The sequence below is a fragment of the Symphalangus syndactylus genome, chromosome 17, assembly GCF_028878055.3.
Source record: "Symphalangus syndactylus isolate Jambi chromosome 17, NHGRI_mSymSyn1-v2.1_pri, whole genome shotgun sequence".
Taxonomy (NCBI): domain Eukaryota; kingdom Metazoa; phylum Chordata; class Mammalia; order Primates; family Hylobatidae; genus Symphalangus; species Symphalangus syndactylus.
In genome coordinates, this window is record NC_072439.2 from 15546182 (window position 1) to 15569690 (window position 23509).

General features: G+C 56.3%; 1 protein-coding gene across 1 annotated transcript; it reads left to right on the plus strand.

Annotated features, from left to right (window-relative positions):
- The first annotated feature begins 120 nt into the window (after positions 1–120).
- NRTN (neurturin) lies at positions 121–22947 on the plus strand. Its single transcript, XM_055249903.2, has 3 exons — positions 121–506; positions 18255–18823; positions 22260–22947. The coding sequence occupies exons 2-3, from the start codon at positions 18655–18657 to the stop codon at positions 22682–22684; spliced, it is 594 nt and encodes a 197-aa protein (XP_055105878.1). The 5' UTR covers positions 121–506; positions 18255–18654; the 3' UTR covers positions 22685–22947.
- The last annotated feature ends 562 nt before the right edge of the window (positions 22948–23509 follow it).

Consider the following 23509-nt stretch of genomic DNA (forward strand, 5'->3'; position numbering starts at 1 on the left):
CCCTCCGGCGGGGGCGGGGAGGGCGGGGAGGGCCCGGGAAACCCGAGCCACCGCCCCCAGCCCCGCCCCCGGCCCCGCCCCCGGCCCCGCGCCGGCCGAGCCGTCCGCGGCGGGAGCGGCGGAGGCGGCGGGAGAGCGCGCCGTGAAGCCGCTCCGAGTGCCCAGGTCCCTCTCGCCGCCGCCCCGGAGCCCCGCGCTGCACGCCGAGGCCGCCTGCGCCGTCCGTGCGCCCCCGCGCCCCGCGCCCTCCGAGCCGCCGGCCGTCCAGGGCACCCACCCCCAGCCCCAGCCCCCGCCGGGCCGGGATGGCCGCAGCCCGCGGCTAAGCGAGCCCGGGGGGGCCCCATGGGCCGGCCCGCGCCGCACCCCGCCCGCGGCCGCCCCCTCTGGCCCGGGCCCCCCCGGGCACCGCGGGCCCAGGCGGCCCGGATGGCGGTCGCGGCGGCAGGGGCAGGGGCTGGGGCCGGCGCGGCCGCCACTGACGGGTAGTCCGGCGCCCACAGCAGGTAAGCAAGGGGCAGGCGGGGCAGGTGGGGGCCAGCAGGGTACGACGGGGACGACCCGCCCCATGGACGGGGCATGGAGGGTACTGAGGACTCCGAGTAGACAAGGGGATTCCCTCCTGCAGCAGAGCCAGCGGGTGTATGAGAGTGGGGTCAGGGGGACGACAGGTCAGCGCGTGGGGAGGGGCGGGGGCGTGAAGCCGGATCCTAAGCGGCTCTCCAAGCCCGAATCCGGCCGCGGTGTCCCTGTCCGATGGGGCGGGCGCACCCCTGTCTCCTAAAACCTCCAAGTGTGCATCTGAGGAAGGCACAGTGCCCTCCCCAGAATCCCTTCAGCCTCTAGGAGGGCGAGACCCAGACACCCCTTTAGCCATGTGGTCTCCGAGGGGCCGTTGGGGAGCTTCCGGATCCTGCAGAGCCCGGGCGGGGGGCTGCCGTCGCGGTCCAGCTGCGCACAGAAGTAAACATCTGTCAGTGGCGCGTTCCCTGCTCGCCGCCGCCGCCGCCGGGGACACGGTGTCCTCCGGTGAGGGCCAGGCCCTCTCGGCTCCTGGAGCAGCCTGTTCAGCCACCAGAGGGCGTGAAACCCTTTGGTGTTGGGGGTGGGGGTCCCTTAAGGGCAAAGCCTGGATGCGAAGTGGGGGGAGGCTGTGCCTGCCTCTCCTGCTTTTTATAAAAGGTGTCTCCTGCACGGGGATAGCCCGGAATTGTCCCAGGAGCTGGTTTGCGGATTAGGAGTCATTAGGCCCAAGGGGGCTGCAGACAGATTAGTGGGGAGGGGGGTGTGCTGGAGAGAGAAACGGCTCTCCCAGGGTGAATGCCACCACTGCCCTCTCCCCAGAACGCATTCGACCTGCCCACAGGCCTGAGATTACCTGTAGGGCTGGTCATTGGTCCAGATTTGGGGAGCGGGGCCAGAGGCTTAAAGCAGGGGGATGCAGGAGGCCGGACCCCTGACTTTCCTCCCTCCTGCCTGTCTCCCCTGCCCTTTCCCTGTTCTCTACATCCTTGTCCCTGTTCCATGGCCCTCTTTGTCTGTCTCTGAGTGCCCCGGGCTGAGGAAGCCTGGCTGGGGTGTGACCAGCCTCAGAGGATGTCAGTGAGGGGCATGATCCCACCCACACTGCCAGCTTCTCCCACCCCCAGCTTCTTGCCTTGGGGCCCTTTGGACACCCCTCCCTCCTCCCTTCATCCTAAGACTCCTGAGGTTCATAGCTCCGAAGCCAACTCCATCCCCAGGGAGCTGCAAAAAGCTTCTTCTAGGGGTTCAGGGAAGAAAATAAACCCCTCTTCAGCTGGGTACTGCGTCTGAAATTCCACCATCAGCACTGGCCCCTTGGGTTTCAGGCCCCAGTTTTCAGGGAGGGAATGGAGGAGACAGCTTTCAAGAGTTGGGCAGAAGGGACTCAAAAAGTTTGCAGCCAGGAACAACACAATCAAAAGATTGTTTTGACAAATGTGTGTTGATGACAAACGCGTGGTTGACTGGTGTCAGGGTCGTTGGGTGCTGTCCTTCAAGGGAGCCAGATTTAGACCCAGGGACACAGGGCTGGGGAAGCTCAGAGTGGGGATGGAGGGCTCTACCTCAGGGTAGGAGGGTCAGAGAAGACTTCCTGGAGGAAGGGCCTCAGAGGTGGGGCTGTGAAGGATGAGTAGGAGTTTTCTAAGTGGGAAAGGAAAAGGCATTCCAGGTGGCCAGAACTGTGCATGCAAAGATCTGGAGGCATGGAATAGTCAAGGCGCCTTGGTGAGTGTGGGAGAGACTGTTCTAGAAGGTTGGCAGAGGAAGAACTGGGCTGGGGCACTCAAGATTGCATCCCTGGAGGTAGGGGCTGAATACACAGATTAGAGAGGCGCAAGTTGTTAATGTATCTGGAGTCACTGGGCTGGACTATCTTTGCTGGGGGGCTGTGGGTTTCCTCTGCTGATGAATCTCCCTGGTCCTCCAAGTTGAGGCAGAGGCTCTGGGGCCTCAAGGTGGAGTGGTGGCCGGGGGTCAGGGTTGGGAGATGGACAGGAGGCTCCCAAACCAGCCTTGCACTTGCAGGGCTGATAATGGCCTTGAAGGAAGCCTGAAGAGGGAGTGGACGTGAATGGGGCATGCCTGCAGGAAGGGTGTCTCGGAGATGATGATGTTGGGATGGAGGGGTCTCTGTCAAATCCAAATGAAATCAGGCTTCGGGCGAGCCCTGGAAGACATCAGACAGTGGGCCCAGCTTGCAGCATGTGGCCCTCACTTCCCAAGTGGGGAAACTGAGGCCCAGAGAGAGGGCACTGTTCATGCATAAACAGCGCAGTGTGTCAAGACCCAAGGCAAAATTTGAATTTGGGGAGACGGAAAAGATGATGGCTGGGCATAATGGCTCATGCCTGTAATCCCAACACTTTGGGAGGCCAAGGCAGGTGGATCCCTTGAGCCCAGGAGTTCCAGACTAGCCTGGGCAACATAGCGAGACCCCATCTCTACCAAAAATACAAAAACTAACCGGGTGTGGTGACATCCCCCTCTGGTCTCAGCTACTCGGGAGGCTGGAGTGGGAGGATTTCTTGAGCCCAGGAGGTTGAGGCCGCTGTGAGCTGAGATCGTGCCACTGCACTCCAGCCTGGGTGACAGAGTGAGACCCTGTCTCAAAAGAAAAAGACAAGATGATTGAGCCGACCTGTTTCCCGGGAAACTGAAGAGTGGTTCCCAGTCTCACCCAGTGTTAGGGTTTAACCTTCATCTGGGGTCTGTGCCTCAGTTTCTCTTTCCATCAGATGGCCAGCATCTTGTGGTGTCCCAGCCGCTCCCGGAGGAACCATGTCGCTCAAGCCACCCACTGGGCCCTGTGCCAGCTGCTTAGCCGTGCCAGGCCTCATTAGGCTGATCCTGTCATCCCACCCAGGGGACCCCCCTCCTGCCAGCTCCAGATGCCTGCGAGGCCAGCCCTGGGGCAGCCTGGCCAGCCCCAAGAGACTGGTGTGGTCAAGGTGGCAACTTTATAGCCCAACCACAGAGGGCCAGGGCCAGAAACGGTGGGTCTAAGAAGCTGGCACACACACGCTCCCCAGCCTCCCTCCCCAGACACAGCTGGGTGGTGCGTGCAGGAAGAGAGAGCTCCAGATGCCGGCGGGGGACTGCGGAGCACTGACCCTGCAGGCCACAGGGCCTTCATTACTTCCCACCTCATCTCCCTGCACTGTCCCCTGGCTCCTGGCACTCCAGCCACTCTGGTCGTCTCGAACAGGCACGGTCCTGCCTCCGAGCCTTTATACGTGCAGCTCCCTCTGCCTGGAACACTCTTTCCAGATCTTCAATGGTGGCTTCTTTTATTTTTTTTGAGACGGAGTCTCGCTGTGTCGCCCAGGCTGGAGTGCAGTGGCGCGATCTCGGCTCACTGCAAGGTGCGCCTCCTGGGTTCACGCCATTCTCCTGCCTCAGCCTCCCGAGTAGCTGGGACTACGGGCGCCCGCCACCACGCCCGGCTAATTTTTTTGTATTTTCAGTAAGGACGGGGTTTCACTGTGTTAGCCAGGATGGTCTTGATCTCCTGACCTCATGATCCTCCCGCCTCGGCCTCCCAAAGTGCTGGGATTACAGGCGTGAGCCACCACGCCCGGCCAGTGGTGACTTCTTTACTGTCATCCAGGTGTCAGCTCAAATGCTTCCTCCTCTGAGAAGCCCTCCTTGACTCCCCAGTCTAGAAGCAGCCTCCAGTCACTATGGCTTCATCCCGAGTCTTTTTTTTTTTTTCCGAGACAGGGCGTTGCTCTGTCGCCCAGACTAGAGTGCAGTGGCGCAATCATAGCTCATTGCAGCCTCCACCTCCTGGACTCAAGCGATTCTCTTGCGTCAGCTTCCTGAGTAGCTGGGACTACAGGTACATGCCACCAAGCCCAGCTAATTTTAAAATTTTTTGTAGAGATGGAGGTCTCGCTATGTTGCCCAGGCTGGTCTCAAAATCCTGGGCTCAACCAATCCTCCCACCTCAGGCTCCCAAAGTGCTGGGATTCCAGGCATGAGCTACTCTGCGCCCAGCCCCATCCTGGTTTTTTGTTGTTGTTGTTTATGTGCTCTTGACATCTAATTACCCTATTTCACATTTATTATCTGTCTCCCCGACTGGATGGTGAGTTTGTCGGGGAGGGGCCCAGGGTGGCCTTGGTTACCACTGAGTCACTGGTCCCCAGCCAGGACCTGGCACACAGTAGGTGCTCAATAAGTGTTTGTCAGGTTAATTCGTGTGCTGGAGGTGGAACCCAGCCTGGCACTCTGGGCTTTCTGCCACTGGGGCCTTTTACTTGCTGGATCTGCTCTGCTGTGTGTCTTTAAGCAAATCTCATACCTCCCTGGGTCTCAGCGCCACTGTTCTCTCAAACAGCAGGGCCTAAGCCCCTCTCTCACCTCTCCTCTTCTCCTCTTGTTAACACAGGCCAGTGGGTTCCCAGGCAGTAGTTGTGGAGTCCGGGAAAGAACAAGTTCGGAGTTGGAGCCAGGTTCCAATTCCAGCTCAGACACTTGTTACTTTTAATTTAATACAATTTTTTTGGCCGGGCGTGGTGGCTCACGCCTGTAATCCCAGCACTTTGGGAGGCCGAGGCAGGTGGATCACAAGGTCAAGAGATCAAGACCATCCTGGCTAACACGGTGAAACCCTGTCTCTACTAAAAATACAAAAAATTAGCTGGGCGTGGTGGCGGGCGCCTGTAGTCCCAACTACTTGGGAGGCCGAGGCAGGAGAATGGCGTGAACACGGGAGGCGGAGGTTGTAGTGAGCTGAGATCGCGCCACTGCACTCCAGCCTGGGGACAGAGCAAGACTCCGTCTCAAAAAAAAAAAAAAATTTTTTTTTGTAAAGACAGAGTCTTGCTATGTTGGCCAGGCTGGTGTTGAACTCCTGGCCTCAAGCAGTCCTCCCACCTTGGCCTCCCAAAATGCTGTGATTATAGGCATGAACCACCACGACCGGCCTCAGCCACTTACTTGCTGTGTGCCCTTGAACAAGTTACTTAACTTCTCTTAGCCTCAGTTTCCCTACATGGAAAACAGGGCTAATAATAATAATAACATGCTTTTCAGGGACTGTGGGAGAATTAAATGTAGGGGAAAGCACTCATCACAGTGTCTGCCTCTAAATAAATGGAATAGCCAACATTGCTGGGAGTTACTATTATTGGTGTTGTTATTGTTAGAGAGGCCAGCAAGCACGTGGTTAAGAATATGGAGGTTACGGCCGGGCCCAGTGGCTCATGCCTGTAATCCCAGCACTTTGGGAGGCTGAGGTGGGCGGATCATCAGGTCAGATCAAGACCATCCTGGCCAACATGGTGAAACCTCATCTCTACTAAAAATACAAAAATTAGCTGGACATGGTGGCTCGTGCCTGTAATCCCAGCTACTTGGGAGGCTGAGACAGGAGAATCCCTTGAACCCAGGAGGCGGAGGTTGCACTGAGCTGAGATCGCTCCACTGCACTCCAGCCTGGCAACAGAGAGAGACTCCGTCTCAAAAAAAAAGAATATATAGGTTATAGGCTGGGTGCGGTTGCTCACACCTGTAATCCCAGCACTTTAGGAGTCTGAGGCAGGAGGATCACTTGAGGTCAGGAGTTCAAGACCAGCCTGGCCAACATGTTGAAACCCCGTCTCTACTAAAAATACAAAAAAATTAGCTGGGCGTAGTGGTGTGCACCTGTAATCCCAGCTACTCGGGAGGCTGAGGCAGGAGAATCGCTTGAACCCCAGAGGTGGAGGTTGCAGTGAGCCGAGATGGTGCCACTACACTCCAGAGCGAGACTTCTACCTTGAAAAAAAAAAATAGAGGTTTTGCAGCCATTGATTGGATAATAAAAGAAAAAAGAATATGGAGGGGGGAGTGTTGGAAGTGAGTCTCTGAGGAATGAGTAGGAGTTTGCTGACCACCTGTGTTCAAATCCCGGCTCAGCCACTTAGGTTGTTTGAATCTGAGCAAGTTACTTCACTTCTCTGGACCTCAGTTTTCCACCTACCAAATGGGGATAAAATAGTCCATACCTTGGTACAAGTTACTACAGGTAAAGTGCTTAGAATGGCACTAATAGTGTTGTTCATGAGTGTTAGTTTCAGTTATTATTATTATTATTAGAGACGGAGTCTCGCCGTTGCCCAGGCTGGAGTGCATTGGCGCGATCTTGGCTCACCGCAACCTCCGCCACCTGGGTTCAAGTGATTCTCCTGCCTCAGCCTCCCGAGTAGCTGGGACTGGTGGAGTGCACCACCACACCCGGCTAATGTTTTTTTTTTTTTTTTTTTTGTATTTTCAGTAGAGATGGAGTTTCACCATGTTGGCCAGGCTGGTCTTGAACTCCTGGCCTAACGTGATCCGCCCGCCTTGGCCTCCCACAGTGCTGGGATTACAGCTGCGAGCCACCGCGCCCAGCCCAGTTATTATTATTATTATTATTTTATTTATTTATTTTTTTGAGACAGAGTTCACACTGTCGCCCAGGCTGGAGTGCAGTGGCACAATCTCGGCTGACTGCAAGCTTCGCCTCCCAGGTTCACGCCATTCTCCTGCCTTAGCCTCCCAAGTAGCTGGGACTACAGGCGCCCGCCACCACGCCCGGCCAATTTTTTTGTAATTTTAGTAGAGACAGGGTTTCACCGTGTTAGCCAGGATGGCCTCGATCTCCTGACCTCGTGATCCACCCGCCTTGGCCTCCTAAGTGCTGCGATTACAGGCGTGAGCCACCGCGCCCGGCCCAGTTATTATTATTATTTTCTTTTTTTACCACTATTATTACCACAAAGGAGCCACCACACTCCTCCCCAGAAACCACTATCCCTGACCATCCAGCCCTCAGCTTCACTTTGGCAAACACAGACCCAGATTCCCTCAAGACAAGCTCATGGGCTGGGACTTGATGCCCAGGGTAGCAGGGAGCCAGCGATAGTTCTAGCAGTTGGGCGGCACTCAGCTTCTGTGCTGGGGGAAGAAGAGGAGAGGCTGGACCTCTTTCCCCGGCAGACCTGAAAGGGGCGGCTGGGGGTGTCTGTGTCTGCACCCCCTGACACATGAAGCCGCTCCTAGGTTGGCCTCTGGCCCCCGCAGATGCAGTATCAGAACCAGCTGTGCTTGCCAGATGTTCCTGGTTTGCCCCCAGATGTGTGTCGCCAGCTCGCGGCTGTCCTGGCCGCCTCATCCCACCATGGGGTGGGCCCAGGCCCTGGGGCCCTCTGAGGGAGGGGGCACATTTTTGTGGGCTGTGGAATTTGTTTTGCGTTTTGCAGAATCATTGAGTCTTGCCTCGAGAGGCCCAGACCCCTGGCCGAGTCTTGCCCTAGGAACAGGCCCAGCCGTGAGCCCTCAAGCTATCAGCACTTGAGGAAAACAGAGGCACAGGCGCACAAACACGTGTATGCCATGGCGTTCACACACACGGGCACTTCCCCACTGGCATGTGCTGGCTTCACGGCCTGGCATCCTCTACCCATGGGCAGTGGCAAGAGCCCAAGAGCCACTTGGTCAAGCTCTTCCAGGTCCTCTCTGGCTTTCCTACAGTGCTGGGTGGCACCCTTCGTGCCCTATTGAAGATGGGAGGCCAGGCATGGTGGCTCACACCTGTAATCACAGCACTTTGGGAGGCAAAGATGGGAGGATTGCTTGAGGCCAGGAGTTCGAGACCAGCCTGGGCAACATGGCGAGACTTGGTCCCTATTAAAAAAAATTTTTTTTTTATTCTAAAATAAACAGATGGAGGCCGGGCACAGTAGTTCACACCTATAATTCCAGCACTTTGGGAGACTGAGGCGGGCGGATCACCTGAGGTGAGGAGTTTGAGACCAGCCTGGCCAACATGGTGAAACCCTGTCTCTACTAAAAAATATAAAAGTTTGGCTGGGCGCGGTGGCTCATGCCTGTAATCCTAGCACTTTGGCCTAGGCGAGCGGATCACTTGAGGTCAGGAGTTTCAGGCCAGTCTGGCCAACGTGGTGAAACCTTGTCTCTACTAAAAATACAAAAAAATTAGCCAGGCATGGTGGCTCATGCCTGTAATCCTAGCTACTCGGGAGGCTGAGGCAGGAAAATTGCTTGAACCTGGGAGGTGGAGGTTGCAGTGAGCTGTGATCATGCCACTGCACTCCAGCCTCCAGCCTGGGCAACAGTGCCAGACTCCATCTCAAAAAAAAAAATGGGGAAACTGAGTCACAGGAGGACCAGGAGTGAAATGGAGAGGAAGGAGAAGTGTGTGCAGGGCAGCATCCCCACAGGCAAAAGTGTGCAGACTTGGGATCTGCAGCAAGCTCACGCCTCTGTAAACTGAATTCTCGAAGTCAGCCCTGTGCCCTGCAAAAACTCAGCCCAAGATGTCCCTCTAGAAACTCCCATCCAGCAAAGACAGTCATGGGCACAGACACCATGCTCACAGGGCTGGGCAAGAGGAAGGGACCCATGGCTGGAGGTGGCCAAGATGGGTAGCAGGGAAGGGTTTCTGGTGGAGGGGCTGTAGGAACTAGGGCTTTCAGGGTAGAGTAGGAGTTTGCCAAATTAAGATAGGCCCCAATTCCAGGCCTCCCCAAGATTAGAAGAGATGCCTACATGCAGAGAGGGTCCCCCTCCCCTTCTTCATCTCTCAGGTGCCACTCTTTGAGACCAGGAGTTCTGTAGGACAGAGGCTTTTATCCGTGGGACTGGGTGTGCCCAGCAGGTGTCCCCTGGAGAGTTTGGTGGGAAGGGGGGTGGGGGCGCCAGGGCGTTGCCTGTGCAGAAAGATAATGAGCAACATTTCCTGGCATCACCAAGGAAGGTGCCAGAAATACACACCCTTGCGCCGGCTGTCTGTTGCTTGGGTTGATTGGAAGGGCCTGCCTAGCTGTGTGACATTGGGCTGCTCTTTGCCTCTCTCTGAGTCCATTTCCCTTCTTTCCCCTTCCTTCCCCAGCTCTGGGGACTGTGTGGCCTCCAGCTAAAAGTGGAGGTCTGTCCTAGGTCCTTCTTGCTGCAACTCACACTGCTACGCTCCCCGCCCCTCCAGGAAGGAAGGAGGCTTCCCTCCCTCCAGGCAATGCAGGTTCTCCTGGATTTCTACGTTTTCTCCAGGACTGGGAAGGGACCTCTAGCCAGGCCCTGCACAGGCAGTGTAGACGGCACCTAGGATCCCTGCAGGGGTGGACGTGGGCGGTGGTCAGGGCGGGGTGGTTCCCTCCTGAGTGCCCCCGGCCCCCTCTGCTTCCCCTCCTCTCACTCTCCGCCCACCGTATCTGTGTGCCCTGGAATCTTTGCAGCTGTGGGTGTTGGTGGCGCGTTCACCTGTGCACCCCTGCGTGTGTGAGTGTGTGGCCAGGAGGAGGGGTCTTGGGGACCTTGGCCAGAGCACAAATGACAATGGATGCTCAAGTGTGTGTGTCTGTGAGACCGGATTACCACGTGTGAATGGGGAAAACCTGTGTGTGTGAGTGGGATCAGACTTGAGTGTTAGTGTGAAAACACCCTGGTGTGAGACTGTGGGACTGTTCAAATGTGTGTGTGTGCAAACACCAGCACGTGGATATAACGTTTCAGCACAAGTGTGAAAGCACTCAAGTGTGTGAGTGTGATTTTTTTTTTTTTTTTGAGACGAAGTCTCTGTCTGTCGCCCAGGCTGGAGTACAGTGGCGTGATCCCGGCTCACTGCAACCTCCACCCCTTGGGTTCAAGCAATTCTCCTGCCTACTCACTCTCCCTAATAGCTGGGATTACAGGCGTGCACTACCACACCCGGCTAATTTTTGCATTTTTAGTAGAGACGGGGTTTCGCCATGTTGGCCAGGCTGGTCTCAAATTCCTGACCTCCAGGGATCCGCCTGCCTCAGCCTCCCAAAGTGCTGGGATTACACGCGTGAGCCACCGCGCCCGGCCTGTTTTTTTTTTTTTTTTCTTTCTTTTTGAGCCAGAGTCTCACTCCATTGCCCAGGCTGGAGTGCAATGGCGCGATCTCGACTCACTGCAACCTCCTTCTCCCGGGTTCAAGCGATTCTTCTTCCTCAGCCTCCTGAGTAGTTGGGATTACAGGTGCCCACCACCGCGCCCGGCTAATTTTTGTATTTTTAGTAGAGATGGGATTTTGCCATGTTGGCCAGGCTGGTCTCGAACTCCTGACTTCAGGTGATCCACCCACCTCAGCCTCCCAAAGTGCTGGGATTACAGGCGTGAGCTGCTGTGCCTGGCCGATGGTTTCTTTTAAAAATTTATTATTTTCTATTTTTGTAGAGATGGGGTCTTACTATGCTATCCAGGCTGGTCTCGAGCTTCTGGGCTCAGGCGAACTCCCTGCCTCAGCCTCCCAAAATGCTGGGATTATAGGTGTAAGCCACTGAGCCTGGCCGAGTTTCACCAGTATTTCTGCTAACGTCCTCTCTCTGTCCCAGGGTCCATCCAGGATCCCAGATGACATTTAGCCATCCCCTTTCCTTTGGCCCCTCCAATCTGAGACTCCTCCTCCATCTGACTTTGTCCTTCATGACCTTGACTCTTTTTGTCTTTTCTCTTCTCATCTTCTTTTCTTTTCTTTTTTTTATTTTTGAGATGGAGTCTCGCTCTGTCGCCCAGGCTGGAGTGCAGTGCCGCAGTCTTGGCTCACTGCAACCTCCGCCTCCCAGGTTCAAGCGATTCTCCTGCTTCAGCCTCCTGAGTATCTGGGATGACAGGCATCTGCCACCATGCCTAGCTAATTTTTTTTTGTATTTTTAGTAGAGACGGGGTTTCACCATGTTGGTCGGGCTGGTCTCAAACTCCTGACCTCAAATGATCCGCCTGCCTTGGCCTCCCAAAGTGCTGGCATTACAGACGTGAGCCATCGCACCCCATCTTGTCTTCTTTTCTTTTCTGAGACAGGGTCTCCCTATATTGCCCAGGCTGGTCTCAAACTCCTGGCCTCAAGCAATCCTCCTGCCTTGGCCTCCCAAAGTGCTGGGATCAAAGGCATGAGCCACCTTGCCCAGCCAGTGAGTGTTTTGAATGAAGGTGGAAGCGTCCAAGTGTGTGAGTGTGGTCATGTTTGAGTGTGACTGTGAAAACACCCTAGCATGTGAGCGTGGTGTATTCAAATGTGAGTGTAACAACACACTAGTGCATTCATGTGGTGGTGTTCTGGTGTGTGGGTGTGATTGTGTTAGAATATGTGAGCCTGGAAACATCTGAGTGTGCATGGGATCATGTTTGGGTGTAGGTATGAAAATACTGGCTGGGTGCAGTGGATCACACCTGTAATCCCAGTGCTTTGGGAGGCTGAGGTGGGAGGATTGCTTGAGGCCAAGAGTTTGAGACCAGCCTGAGCAACACAGTGAAACCCAGTTTCTACCAAAAAAAAAATATATATATATATATACATACACACACACACACACACACACACACACACACACACACACACAAATATAGCCAGGCATGGTGGCACACACCTGTGGTCCCAGCTACTTGGGAGGCTGAGGCAGGAGGATCACTTGAGCCCAGGACTCAGAGGTTGCAGTGAGCCAAGGTTGCGCCACTGCACTCCAGCCTGGGCAACAGAGCAAGATTCTGTCAAAGAAAGAAAGAGAGAGAGAAGGAAGGAGGGAGGGAGGGAAGGATGGAGGGAGTGAGGGAAGGAGGGAGGGAAGGAAAGAGAGAGGGAGGGAGGGAAAGAGAGAGGGAGAGAGGGAGAGAGGGAAAGAGAGAAAGAGAGAGAAAGGAAGGGAGGGAGGGAGAGAGAGAAAAAGAAAGAGAAAGAAAAAAGGAAGGAAGGGAGGGAGGGAGGGAAAGAGAAAAAGAGGAAGGAAGGGAGAGAGAGAAAGAAAAACAAAGAGAAAGAAAAAAAGGAGGGAAGGAAGGACGGCAAGTGTGTGAGCATCATGGTCAAATGTGTGATTGTGTTTCAATGCGTGTGAAAAAGTCCAAGTGTGTGTGAGTGTGAAGACACCCCAGGATGTGCGTGTAACCCTGAGTGTGGAAGTGTGAAAACAGTGAATGTGGGAGTGTTTTGTTTTGATTCGTTTCCAGATGGAGTCTTGCTCTGTCACCCAGGCTGGAGTGCAGTGGTGTGATCTCAGCTCACTGAAACCTCTGCCTCCAGGGTTCAAGCAATTCTCCTGCCTCAGCCTCCCGAGTAGCTGGGATCACAGGCACGCACTGCCACACCTGGCTAATTTCTTTTCTTTTTTGAGATGGAGTCTCGCTCTGTCACCTAGGCTGGAGGGCAGTGGGGAGATCTCAGCTCACTGCAACCTCCACCTCCCAGGTTCAAGTGATTCCCCTGCCTCAGCTTCCCGAGTAGCTGAGATTACAGGTGCCCACCACCACACCCGGCTAATTTTTGTATTTTTAGTAGAGACAGGGTTTCACCATGTTGGCCAGGTTGGTCTCGAACTCCTGACCTCAGGTGATCCAACCGCCTCAGCCTCCCAAAGTGCTGGGATTACAGGTGTGAGCCACTGCACCCAGCCAAATGTGGGAGCGTTTGAGCGTGCAAGTGTGCTCAAGTGAGAATGCTTGAGCATGTGAGTGTGATCGTGTGTGTGGGCAGTGTGTGATCGTGTGGGCAGTGTGTGATCGTGTGGGCAGTGTGTGAGTGTGGGAGTGCGTGTGTACGAGTATGAAAGAACCTGAGTGTGAGGACATGAGATGGCTGGGTGTGAATGAGTGTGAGTGGGCACACAAGTGTAAGCCTGAAAGTGTGCTGTGTGAGATGGGGAATCTCGCTATGTTGCCCAGGCTGGTCTCGAACTCCTGGGCTCTGGCAGCTGTGGGTGCTGGCAGCGTGTTCACCTGTGTACCCCTGTGTGTGTGGCCAGGATGAGGGGTCTCAGGGCACAGATGGTGACCTCAGCTAGATTGCAAATGACAGTGGGCACTCCTATACCTATAAGTGTGTGTGTCTGTGCAGTTGGACAGGTACAGATGCCTCCCCAGGTTAGGGCCTCCAGGACACAGGAACACGCATTGTACACACCCAGCCCCCTCCCCGTGCCCTCCGCCACACCTACATCACCCCTACCCGGTCGTGTCCGTGCCAGAGACAAACCAGTTAGGTGACCCCCGAGAACAGAGAGGCCCATTGTTCATGGCTGCTAATCAGCCCTGCCTGCTGGCCCCCCTCCGCCAGTGGCCCCCCGCTTTCCTGCCCTCCACCAGAGCTCTAGGTGGGGAGAGTCTGAAGCTCCAAGGCCTCCAGGGGGTCCTGTGACCAGGCCATGCTGGGGCTAGGCCCTTGATAGACCACCACAGCCCAAGGCTTGTTCCAGTCCAATGGGGAAACTGAGTCACACCACTCCAAGACTTGAATGTGTGGGCAGGCAGGGTGGAGGGGGTCCAGAGAGGTCCGGGGCCCGGGCAGGTTTCCTGCCTGTCTCCCCCTCCTACCACCAGCATTCAAATGCTGGCTCTATGACCTTGGACAAGTCACTTCCCAGCTCTAGGCCTGTTTCCCATTCATGCAGTGGGGATAAGGGTATTACTTGCAGGCACGCGCAGTGGCTCATGCCTGTAATCCCAGCACTTTGGGAAGCCAAGGCAGGAGGCTCGCTTGAGCCCAGGAGTTCAAGACCAGCTTGGGCAACGTGATGAGACCTCATCTCTACAAAAAATTTAAAAAACGGTCAGGTGCGGTGGCTCACGCCTGTAATCCCAGCACTTTGGGAGGCCAAGGTGGGTGGATCACCTGAGGTCAGGAGTTCAAGACTAACCTGACCAACATGGTGAAACCCCATCTCTACTAAAAATACAAAAAATTAGCCAGGCGTGGTGGCACATGCCTGTAGACCCAGCTACTTGGGAGGCTGAGGCAGGAGAATTGCTTGAACCTGGGAGGTGGAGGTTGCAGTGAGCCGAGATCGTGTCATTGCACTCCAGCTTTGGCAACAAGAGCGAAACTCCATCTCAAAAATAAGTAAAAATTTTAAAAAATAAATAAAAATTGGCTGGGTGTAGTGGTGCATGCCTGTGGTCCGAGTTACTTGGGAGGCTGAGGTGGGAGGATCACCTGAGCTGGGTAGGTCGAAGCTGCAGTGGGTGCTGTGATTGCACCACTGTACTCCAGCCTGGGCAACAGAGTGAGATCCTGTCTCAAAAGAGAAAAAAAAAAAAGGGGGGTATTACCTGCTTTTTAGGACGCCTGTAAGGTTGGAATGACTTTATCTGTGTTAAGTTTGTAAAACGGGGTTGGACATAAAGTAGGTGATCATTAAGAATAAAGGGGATGATGGCCAGGCGCGGTGGCTCTTGCCTGTAATCCCAGCACTTTGGGATGCCAAGGGGGGGTGAATCAACTGAGGTCAGGAGTTCAAGACCAGCCTGGCCAACATGGTGAAACCCCATCTCCAAAAAATATAAAAATTGCCGGCTGGGCGCAGTGGCTCAAGCCTGTAATCCCAGCACTTTGGGAGGCCGAGGTGGGTATATCACGAGGTGAGGAGATCAAGACCATCCTGGCTAACACGGTGAAACCCCGTCTCTACTAAAAATACAAAAAATTAGCTGGTTGTGATGGTGGGCGCCTGTAGTCCCAGCTACTTGGGAGGCTGAGGCAGGAGAATCGCTTGAACCCGGGAGGCAAAGGTTACAGTGAGCCGAGATTGCGCCACTGCACTCAGCCTGGGCAGCAGAGTGAGACTCCGTCTCAAAAAAAAAAAAAAAAAAATTACTTAGGCATGGTGGCACGTTCCTTTAATCCCAGCTACTTGGGAGGCTGAGGCAGGAGAATCACTTGAACCCGGGAGGTGGAGGTTGCAGTGAGCTGAGATCGCACCACTGTGCTCCACACTCCAGCCTGGGCAACAGAGTGAAACTCCGTCTCAAAAAAAAAAAAAAAAAATTAAGGAATAAAGAGGATGGGTCTGACATCTGACAAAATGCTGCTGCTGCCATCCACCTCTGCAAAACCTCAAGAACGAAACGTCCTTCCCATGGCCCACACAAGGCCCTGCACGAGCTGTTCCATCCCCTTCCCAACCTCCCCTCCTCTCTCTTCCCCTCCTCACTCTGCTCAGACACACGGACCTCCTCACTGTTCCTCCAACAGGCCAGGTGTGGTCCTGCCCCAGGGCCCTTGCACAGGCCGTGCCTCTGCCTGGAACACCTGCCCCCAGATTCTCCTATGGCTGACTTCTCACTCTTGGGTCTTAGTGCATGCATCACCTCCTCAGGGAGGGCCCCCCTGCCCACCCCCAGTGAATCTAGCCGCATTCAGGACAGTTACCTTTATTATGCACTGATTGTATACTAAGCCCAGAGACTTCAACTGTGGTTTCTTTTTCATCCTCCCAATAAATCCATCCATCCATCCATTCACTCAGACATGAAACTCTGGACCCTCCAATTCAGGATCTGGGCCACCCAGTGCCTAGCTTTTTTTTTTTTTTTTTTTTTTTTGAGACGGAGTTTCACTCTGTCACCCAGGCTGGAGTGCAGTGGTGCAATCTCAGCTCACTGCAACCTCCGCCTCCCAGTTTCAAGCGATTCTCCTGCCTCAGCCTCCCAAGTAGCTGGGATTACAGGTGTGCCACCACGCACGGCTAATTTTTGTATTTGTAGTAGAGATGGGGTTTCACCATATTGGCCAGGCTGGGCTTAAACACCTGACCTCAGGTGATCTGCCCTCCTCAGCCTCTGAAAGTGCTGGGATTACTACAGGCATGAGCCACTGCATCCGTCAGCCTAGCTTCTTTGTGTTCATTCATTCAACATTCAGCAAATGTCTATGACCGCCTACTCTGTGCCACTGAGCCAGCTGGGCTGGCCCTGGGGGACAATCGACTTCCTCTGCAAATTCACTCTCATCAGATCCCTAGGCTGGTCTAGGATTTGTTTAGACGCCCTCACGTTGGGGAACTCATTCCTTGCTAAGAATAACCACCACCAATAACAAACAGTCTCAAGTACCACCAATAATGGCAAGTTCTTGGGGTGACTACAACATCTGCTCCCAAACCTAGCCCAGCCCATGTGCTGTCTTAAAGAACCTGGGTTCAAATCTCATGTCATTTTCTAGCCCTTGGACGAGCCCCTACCCGCAAGACAGTAGTGCCTCTCTTGTGGGCTCAGCACCAGCCCTGTTACACAGGTGGTGCTTAATAAATGTGTCCTGTTACTTAAGGTCTGGTGTGTGTAGCTCCTGTGGTCGCTGTCCATGGGGGTGAGTGGGGTGGGGAAGGGGTGGTTCGAGTTTCTGCACATCAGGACATGAGGCGCGGTCCATGCAAATGAAATGCAAATCCCATGCAAATAAATCTCTGCGTGGTGCAGGGCAGCGCGCAAGACTGGAGGTACAAGGTGCACGCATTGGGCGGGGGGGCGCCTGGGAACCCCGTGAGCCGAGCCCAGACCCAGAGGTGCTGACCCGCATCCAGCCCAGCTTTCAGCGCTTGGTGTAAATGTTTACACCTGGCACGCCGCCAGGCTCCGCGCCGCCCCACACTAGGCAGCCGGGAGGGGGAATGTAAACTCGGGCTGGGGGCCATGGGACGCTGGGGAGGAACCCAGATGGCGTCGAGTGTGGTGGGTGTGTACACGTGAGTTATTAAACACCAACTATTTGCAGTGAGCAGGATACCACCAGGCACTCACAGCACCAAATAACTGGTGCCCGAATGGGTAAAGCTCAGGGCATTCCTGGGGGCCCACTAGCGCCCCTGCACTAGCCAGAGGTTGAAGTGAATAGGGTAGGCAGTCATGGAAGGCTTCCTGGAGGAGGCACCCTCCAAGCTGAGATTACAAGGGGAGTGAGAGCTAGGTACAGTGGCTCACGCCTGTAATCCCAGCTCTTCGGGAGGCCCAAGTGGAAGGATAGCTTGAGCCCAGGAGTTTGAGACCAGCCTGGGCAACGTTGTGAGACTCCCCTCTCTATTAAACAAAAACAAAAAAAATTAAAAATTAGCCAGGCATGGTGGCTCATGCCTGCAGTCAGTCCTAGTTACTTGGGAGGCTGAGGTGGGAGGATCGCTTGAGCCTAGGAGGTGGAGGCTGCAGTGAGCTGTGATCACACCACTGCACTCCAGCCTGGGTGACAGAGCAAGACCCTGTCTCAAAAAAAAAGAAAGAGAGAGAGAAAGAAAGGAAGAGAAAAGAAAGAGGAAGAAAGAAAGGAAGAGAAAAGAAAGAGGAAGAAAGAAAGAAAGAAAAAGAAAAGAAAGAAAGAGAAAGAAAGAGAGGAGGCTGGGTGCGGTGGCTCATGCCTGTAATCCCAGCACTTTAGGAGGCCAAGGTGGGCAGATCACTTGAGGTCAGGAGCTTGAGACCAGCATAGCTAACAGGGAGAAACCCTGTCTCTATTAAAAATACAAAAATTAGCCAAGCATGCTGGCAGGTGCCTGTAATCCCAGCTACTCGGGGGGCTGAGGCAGGAGAATCGCTTGAACCCGGGAGGCAGAGGTTGCAGTGAGCTGAGATTGCGCCACTGCACTCCAGCCTGAGGGACAAGAGACTCCATCTCCAAAAGAAAAAAAGAAAAAGAAAAAGGAAGGGGAGTGGGAGTGGGAAGGGAGGGAGGGAAGAAGTGTTCTCCATGGAAGGACCTATCTGTGCAAAAGCCCAGAGCTGGGACTCAATATCCAGAGCAGCTCTGGTCCATTGCTGCCCACTTCTGGGCCTGCTTATCCATCTGGATGGGAAATAGGCTCAGAGAGGGGCAGTCAATGGAGGACACCAGCGTGTAGGGAACAGTGTCAGCCCCAGATTCCTGCCTCCAGACTGTCCTAAACACCACCCTCCCCACGCCTTTGTCCCACAGTGCCACCTGCCGGGAATGACCTCTCCTCCTTTCACTCTTCCCCTTGGCTCCTCAGCTGCAGCCGCTCTGGCCTCCTTGCTGTTCCTGGGATACGCCACGCTCAGTCCGGCCTTGGGGCCTTTGCACTGGCTGTGTCCCCTGCCTGTGATGCCATTCTCCTCTGCCTGGCCAACTGCTACGTTTATTCAACTCTGGACCCTGTCATCGGCTCCTCAGGAAGGCACTCCGGGACCCCCAGATGGGGGCGGTTCCCTGTGACTCCTGGCACAGAGCCCAACCCCTTCCTTGTTCAATGGTTCCTTGAGGGACCATTCCCATGTGATTATCGACCATTCAGCAGGCGTTCAAAGTCAAAGGCCCCACACTGAGTCCTGGCCCAGCGCCCTGTACCTGTTGGTTGCTGGAGGGACAGACAGGGGGCGTGCGGCTGACCATCCCGTGCCTGCAGGCTGAGGATGCAGCGCTGGAAGGCGGCGGCCTTGGCCTCAGTGCTCTGCAGCTCCGTGCTGTCCATCTGGATGTGTCGAGAGGGCCTGCTTCTCAGCCACCGCCTCGGACCCGCGCTGGTCCCCCTGCGCCGCCTGCCTCGAACCCTGGACGCCCGGATTGCCCGCCTGGCCCAGTGTAAGCTCCTCCTCTGTGTGGGGTCAGATACCCCCAACGTAAGGGGTAGAATTTCAGGCAGTGGAGTGGGAGGGGAGGGGGGTGTCATAGGTTTTTTAAAGATAGGGCCAGCCAGCCCTGTTGCAGGGAGGCAGGGACAGACATCCTAAAAGATTATTCAGGGCAATGCATGGTGGCGTCTGCCTATAATCCCAGCACTTTGGGAGGCTGAGACAGGAGGATCTCTTGAACCCAGGAGTTCATGACCAGCCAGGGCAATGTAGCAAGACCTCCATCTCTACAAAAAACTTCAGAAATTAGCCAGGTGTGGTGGCGCACGCCTGTAGTTCTAGCTACTTGGGAGGCTGAGGTGGGAGGATCACTTGAGCCCAAGAGTTCAAGGCTGCATTGAGCTATGATTGCACCACTATACTCCAGCCTGAGCAACACAGCAAGATTCTGTCTCAAAACATTATAATAATAAATACATTTTCTAAAAAAGGATGGGGTGGAGGGAGGTTGCAAATTCCCCCAGTGGCCTGGTGGAGCTAGGGTGACTTCTGGGAACTGGGGTCTTTCAGCTCAGCTGTCACAAGGAATTAGGCTCTGCCCTGAGGTCCCGTGGGGGCCAGATGGAGATTAGACCTGGGCATTTGCCTGGTTGGCCTCCACGGTGCAGCAAGGGGGGGGGGCGGGGGGGGCGGTGGGAGGAGAGAGAGGCTGGATCTGAGGTCCCAGTGACCTGCCCCAGGGGACAGGGACCAAGGGGAGGCAGGAGATGGAGCAGGAGCTAAAAACCGGAAGAGAGACCCAGAGATTCGAAGGGATGAGGAGGGGTGGAGAGAGAGAGAGAGGAGAGACGGGGCTGGGGGCACAGACACGGGCAAAAGTGCTGCTATAGGGACACAGAAATGCCCACCCTGAGGGCAAGACCCTCACCCAACTCCCCACCAATCCCTAATGCCTGCCCCACCGCAGGTGCTGTGGGGTGAGGGTGGTGCGTGGGCCTTGACCCCTGTGCCCATGCACATGTCCATGTGTGCGCCTGCGCGGGCATCTAAGGCGTAGATGCCGGCAGGGTGCGTGTGCAGCGCCTTTGGGTGTGGGCCACGAGTACGCCCGTGTGCGCGTCTGCGCCCGCCCCTGCCAGCCCACACAATCCTCTTTTCTTGTCCTTACAATGCACAAGGGTGGCCTCCGGCACGAGCTCCACTTCTGTCCTCCCACCACTTCCCTCTCTGCAAGCGGCGTGAAGTCCTTCCTAGGACTCTGGGACAGAGACCCGGGCGGGGCCCCTAAAATCCAGTGCTCCAGGACTTGGGATTGCGGGGGGCAAAGCAAGAATGGAGGAATTTCAGGCACTGGGGAGGGTCAGGGCCCATGGGCGGGTGCCTGTCTGCCCTACTGCAAAAAGGGAGCGGCCACCGAGTCCCAAGTCCCCATGTTCTAGGCTCCTGGTGGAATTTCAGGCTGAGGACCTTGTGTTCTAGCCCTCGTGCAAGCAGCCAGCCCCGTTGCAGGGAGGCAGGGACAGACATCCTAAAAGATGATTCATTGTTGCCAGGTGCGGTGGCTCACGCCTGTAATCCCAGCACTTTAGGAGGCCAAGGTGGGCGGATCAAGAGGTCAGGAGATGGAGACCATTCTGGCTAAGACTGTGAAACCCCGTCTCTACTAAAATTACAAAAAAATTAGCCGGGCATGGTGGCGGGCACCTGTAGTCCCAGCTACTCGGGAGGCTGAGGCAGGAGAATGGCGTGAACCCGGGAGGCGGAGCTTGCAGTGAGCCGAGATCGCGCCACTGCACTCCAGCCTGGGCAACAGAGCGAGACTCCGTCTCAAAAAAAAAAAAAAAAAAATTATTCATTGTTTATATGGAATTCAGATTTAGCCGGGCATCTGTATTGTATCTGGCAAGCCCACAAATGTCTGCTTTGTTGCACCCCTCTAGGGTTGGGTGTGCCCCTAACTGACCCCCCAGCACAGTCCTGGCCACTCCAGTCCTGCTCTATGGCTTAAAGAACACGGACTAGGTTGTTCAGTCATCGCCCACCCCCCGCACTGATTTCCCACCCTCTCAACCCCAGCCAAGACAGAGATAATGGACGCTTCATGGGACAGACAGGGAAACTGAGGCCTGAGGTTGCAAGTGGTGAAAGTGGCAGAGTCAGGCCCTGAGGCTGGATTTGTCTCCTTTCTGAGACCCCCTGTGGGAACAGACATCTTCTCCCCCACCAAACCCCAGGAGACAGACAGCCCCTCCTTCCCCAGGGCCACCCAGAGGCTCATTCTTTTGACAGCCAGGTGCACCAGCCTGGGGGGCAGGTGGGGACTAAAGATTTCCTCTCCCAACCACAAGCGTGACTGCCACCTGCTCTGGGGCTGGGAGTCCCCTGCCTGCAAGTCCGCCAGCAGCGCTGCCTGTCATTCCAGCGTCTGCACTTCTCTCCTGGGGCTTTGGAGTTTGAGGGTGGAGCCAGCCGCTTGGGTAATAAATTTAGGCTGCCAGGCCCTGGGAATCGGTGACTTGGGCACCTCCTGGCGAGTGTGGGAGAAAGCGGCTGGACCTGGGCCAAATGGGTGAACGATGAAGGCAGGAAGAATGACCTTTAAGCCCGCCTCTGTTGCTCTCTCTCGGCCACCTGCTAATGATGTGACCTTGGGATGGTCCGTTTTGTCACCTGTCACATGGGGGTGGCCTTGACAGTAGCTGCTGCCACTCCATGGAGTGGGGTCCCCGCCCAGGCCTCGGAGGCAGTAGGCTGCGGTACCTGTTGCTCCTCTGCATTCTGAGAAACCCAAACACCTTGATTCATTTCTCGGATAGGGAAACTGAGGCTCCACTGCACAGCGGGGCAGCGGGGATGGAGGGAGTCTGAAAAGCCCGGGGACTCAGAGCAGACGTCGGGGCCGGAAGAGGGGGCTCTAGAGACCTATGACAGCCTCACTAAAGAGGGATGGGGCATGGGAAGCAGCCCCCCAGTACTGCCCAGAGAGGGTGCACCAGTGTCCTGGGGCAGCCCAGCATAGGGGCGGGGTCCAGATAGATTTGCGATGGAGGACGAGGAGAATGCAGCAGCAATGAGGTGAGAGAGGGGCCCAGAGGAGGTGACTTAGAGACCCCGGTCAGCTCAGCTCAAGGTGAGACGGGCTGGAAAGCAGCCCAGAAAGGATGGACCAGGTTCTGGGCAGCCAATATAGGCTCAGGGTTCAGAAAGGGGTGCTGGACCAGCGTAGGGGTGTGAGTGTGTACGTGCCCCCCAGTGCCGCCCAGAGAGGGTGCATGAGCAGCTCAGCAAGAGGGTGGGGAAATTTGGGATCTGGGAGTGAGACGAGAAGCCGTCCAGGCCTGGCGTCCCAGCAAGGGTCTTCGTTTGCAGGGGTACAGCGAAGGTAGGGGGCTCCCTCCCACCCCCTGCACCCACTGACCCCCTCCTTTCTGTTCCTCCCCTCGCAGACCGTGCACTGCTGCAGGGCGCCCCGGATGCGGTGGAGCTGCGCGAGCTGACGCCCTGGGCTGGGCGGCCCCCAGGTCCGCGCCGTCGGGAGGGGCCCCGGCGGCGGCGCGCACGTGCGCGGTCGGGGGCGCGGCCGTGCGGGTTGCGCGAGCTGGAGGTGCGCGTGAGCGAGCTGGGCCTGGGCTATGCGTCCGACGAGACGGTGCTGTTCCGCTACTGCGCAGGCGCCTGCGAGGCTGCCGCGCGCGTCTACGACCTCGGGCTGCGACGACTGCGCCAGCGGCGGCGCCTGCGGCGGGAGCGGGTGCGCGCGCAGCCCTGCTGCCGCCCGACGGCCTACGAGGACGAGGTGTCCTTCTTGGACGCGCACAGCCGCTACCACACTGTGCACGAGCTGTCGGCGCGCGAGTGCGCCTGCGTGTGACCCTACCTCACCCGGCCGGCGCGGCGGCCACTCCCCCCGCCCCGACGGCACCACCGGCCGGCCCCGCGACAGACTGCGCGTGCGTAGAGTACGCCGGCGCGGCCCCGGGACTCTCGCGATAACTGTACTGAGATAAAGTGTGGCAACTCGAGCTGGCTGGTGATTCATCCTCGGCGAGGGGCTCGCGGGTGGGGCGCGTCGCTGTCTCCGCCGGGAAAGCGGGGACCAGTGGGGGGGCCCAGCTGCAGGGTGGTGGGAGGATGCTGTTTGCTTTGGGGGAGGGGTAGATGCCAAGTGGGTCCAGTTTATGGCGGACAAAAAGGAAAATGGGGTGAATGGGGCTATGTTGGCAGGGACCGTCCTTCCTGCCTCCCTACGGGTCCCACTGCCCGTCCCGAGCGTGTCCCGGTCCGCGCCTCTTCGCTGTGTGGGCTTCTGGGGAGGGGGAAGGGGAGCTACGCTCGGATGAAGAGACCGAGGTCTAGGTGGACCCCGATTCCCCAGCTTGCTCCCTTCCGCACCTCTCCGCGGTGCGGGCTTCTGGGATGAAGAGACTGAGGTCTAGGTGGACCCAGTTTCCCCAGCTTGTCCCCGACTGCACCTCTCTGCTGTGTGGACTTCTGGAGAGGGGGAAAGGGAGACACACTGGGTGAGGAGCCTGAGGTCCAGGTGGAATCAGTTCCCCAGCGTCTCCCCGTCCGCACTTCTCCCGCTATGTGGGTTTCTAGGGAGGGGGAAGGGGGAGCCACTCTGGGGGTGAGGAGACTGAGGTCCAGGTGGACCCGGGCTTCCCTTGTCCGACCGACGGCCTCCTCGGGTCGGTCT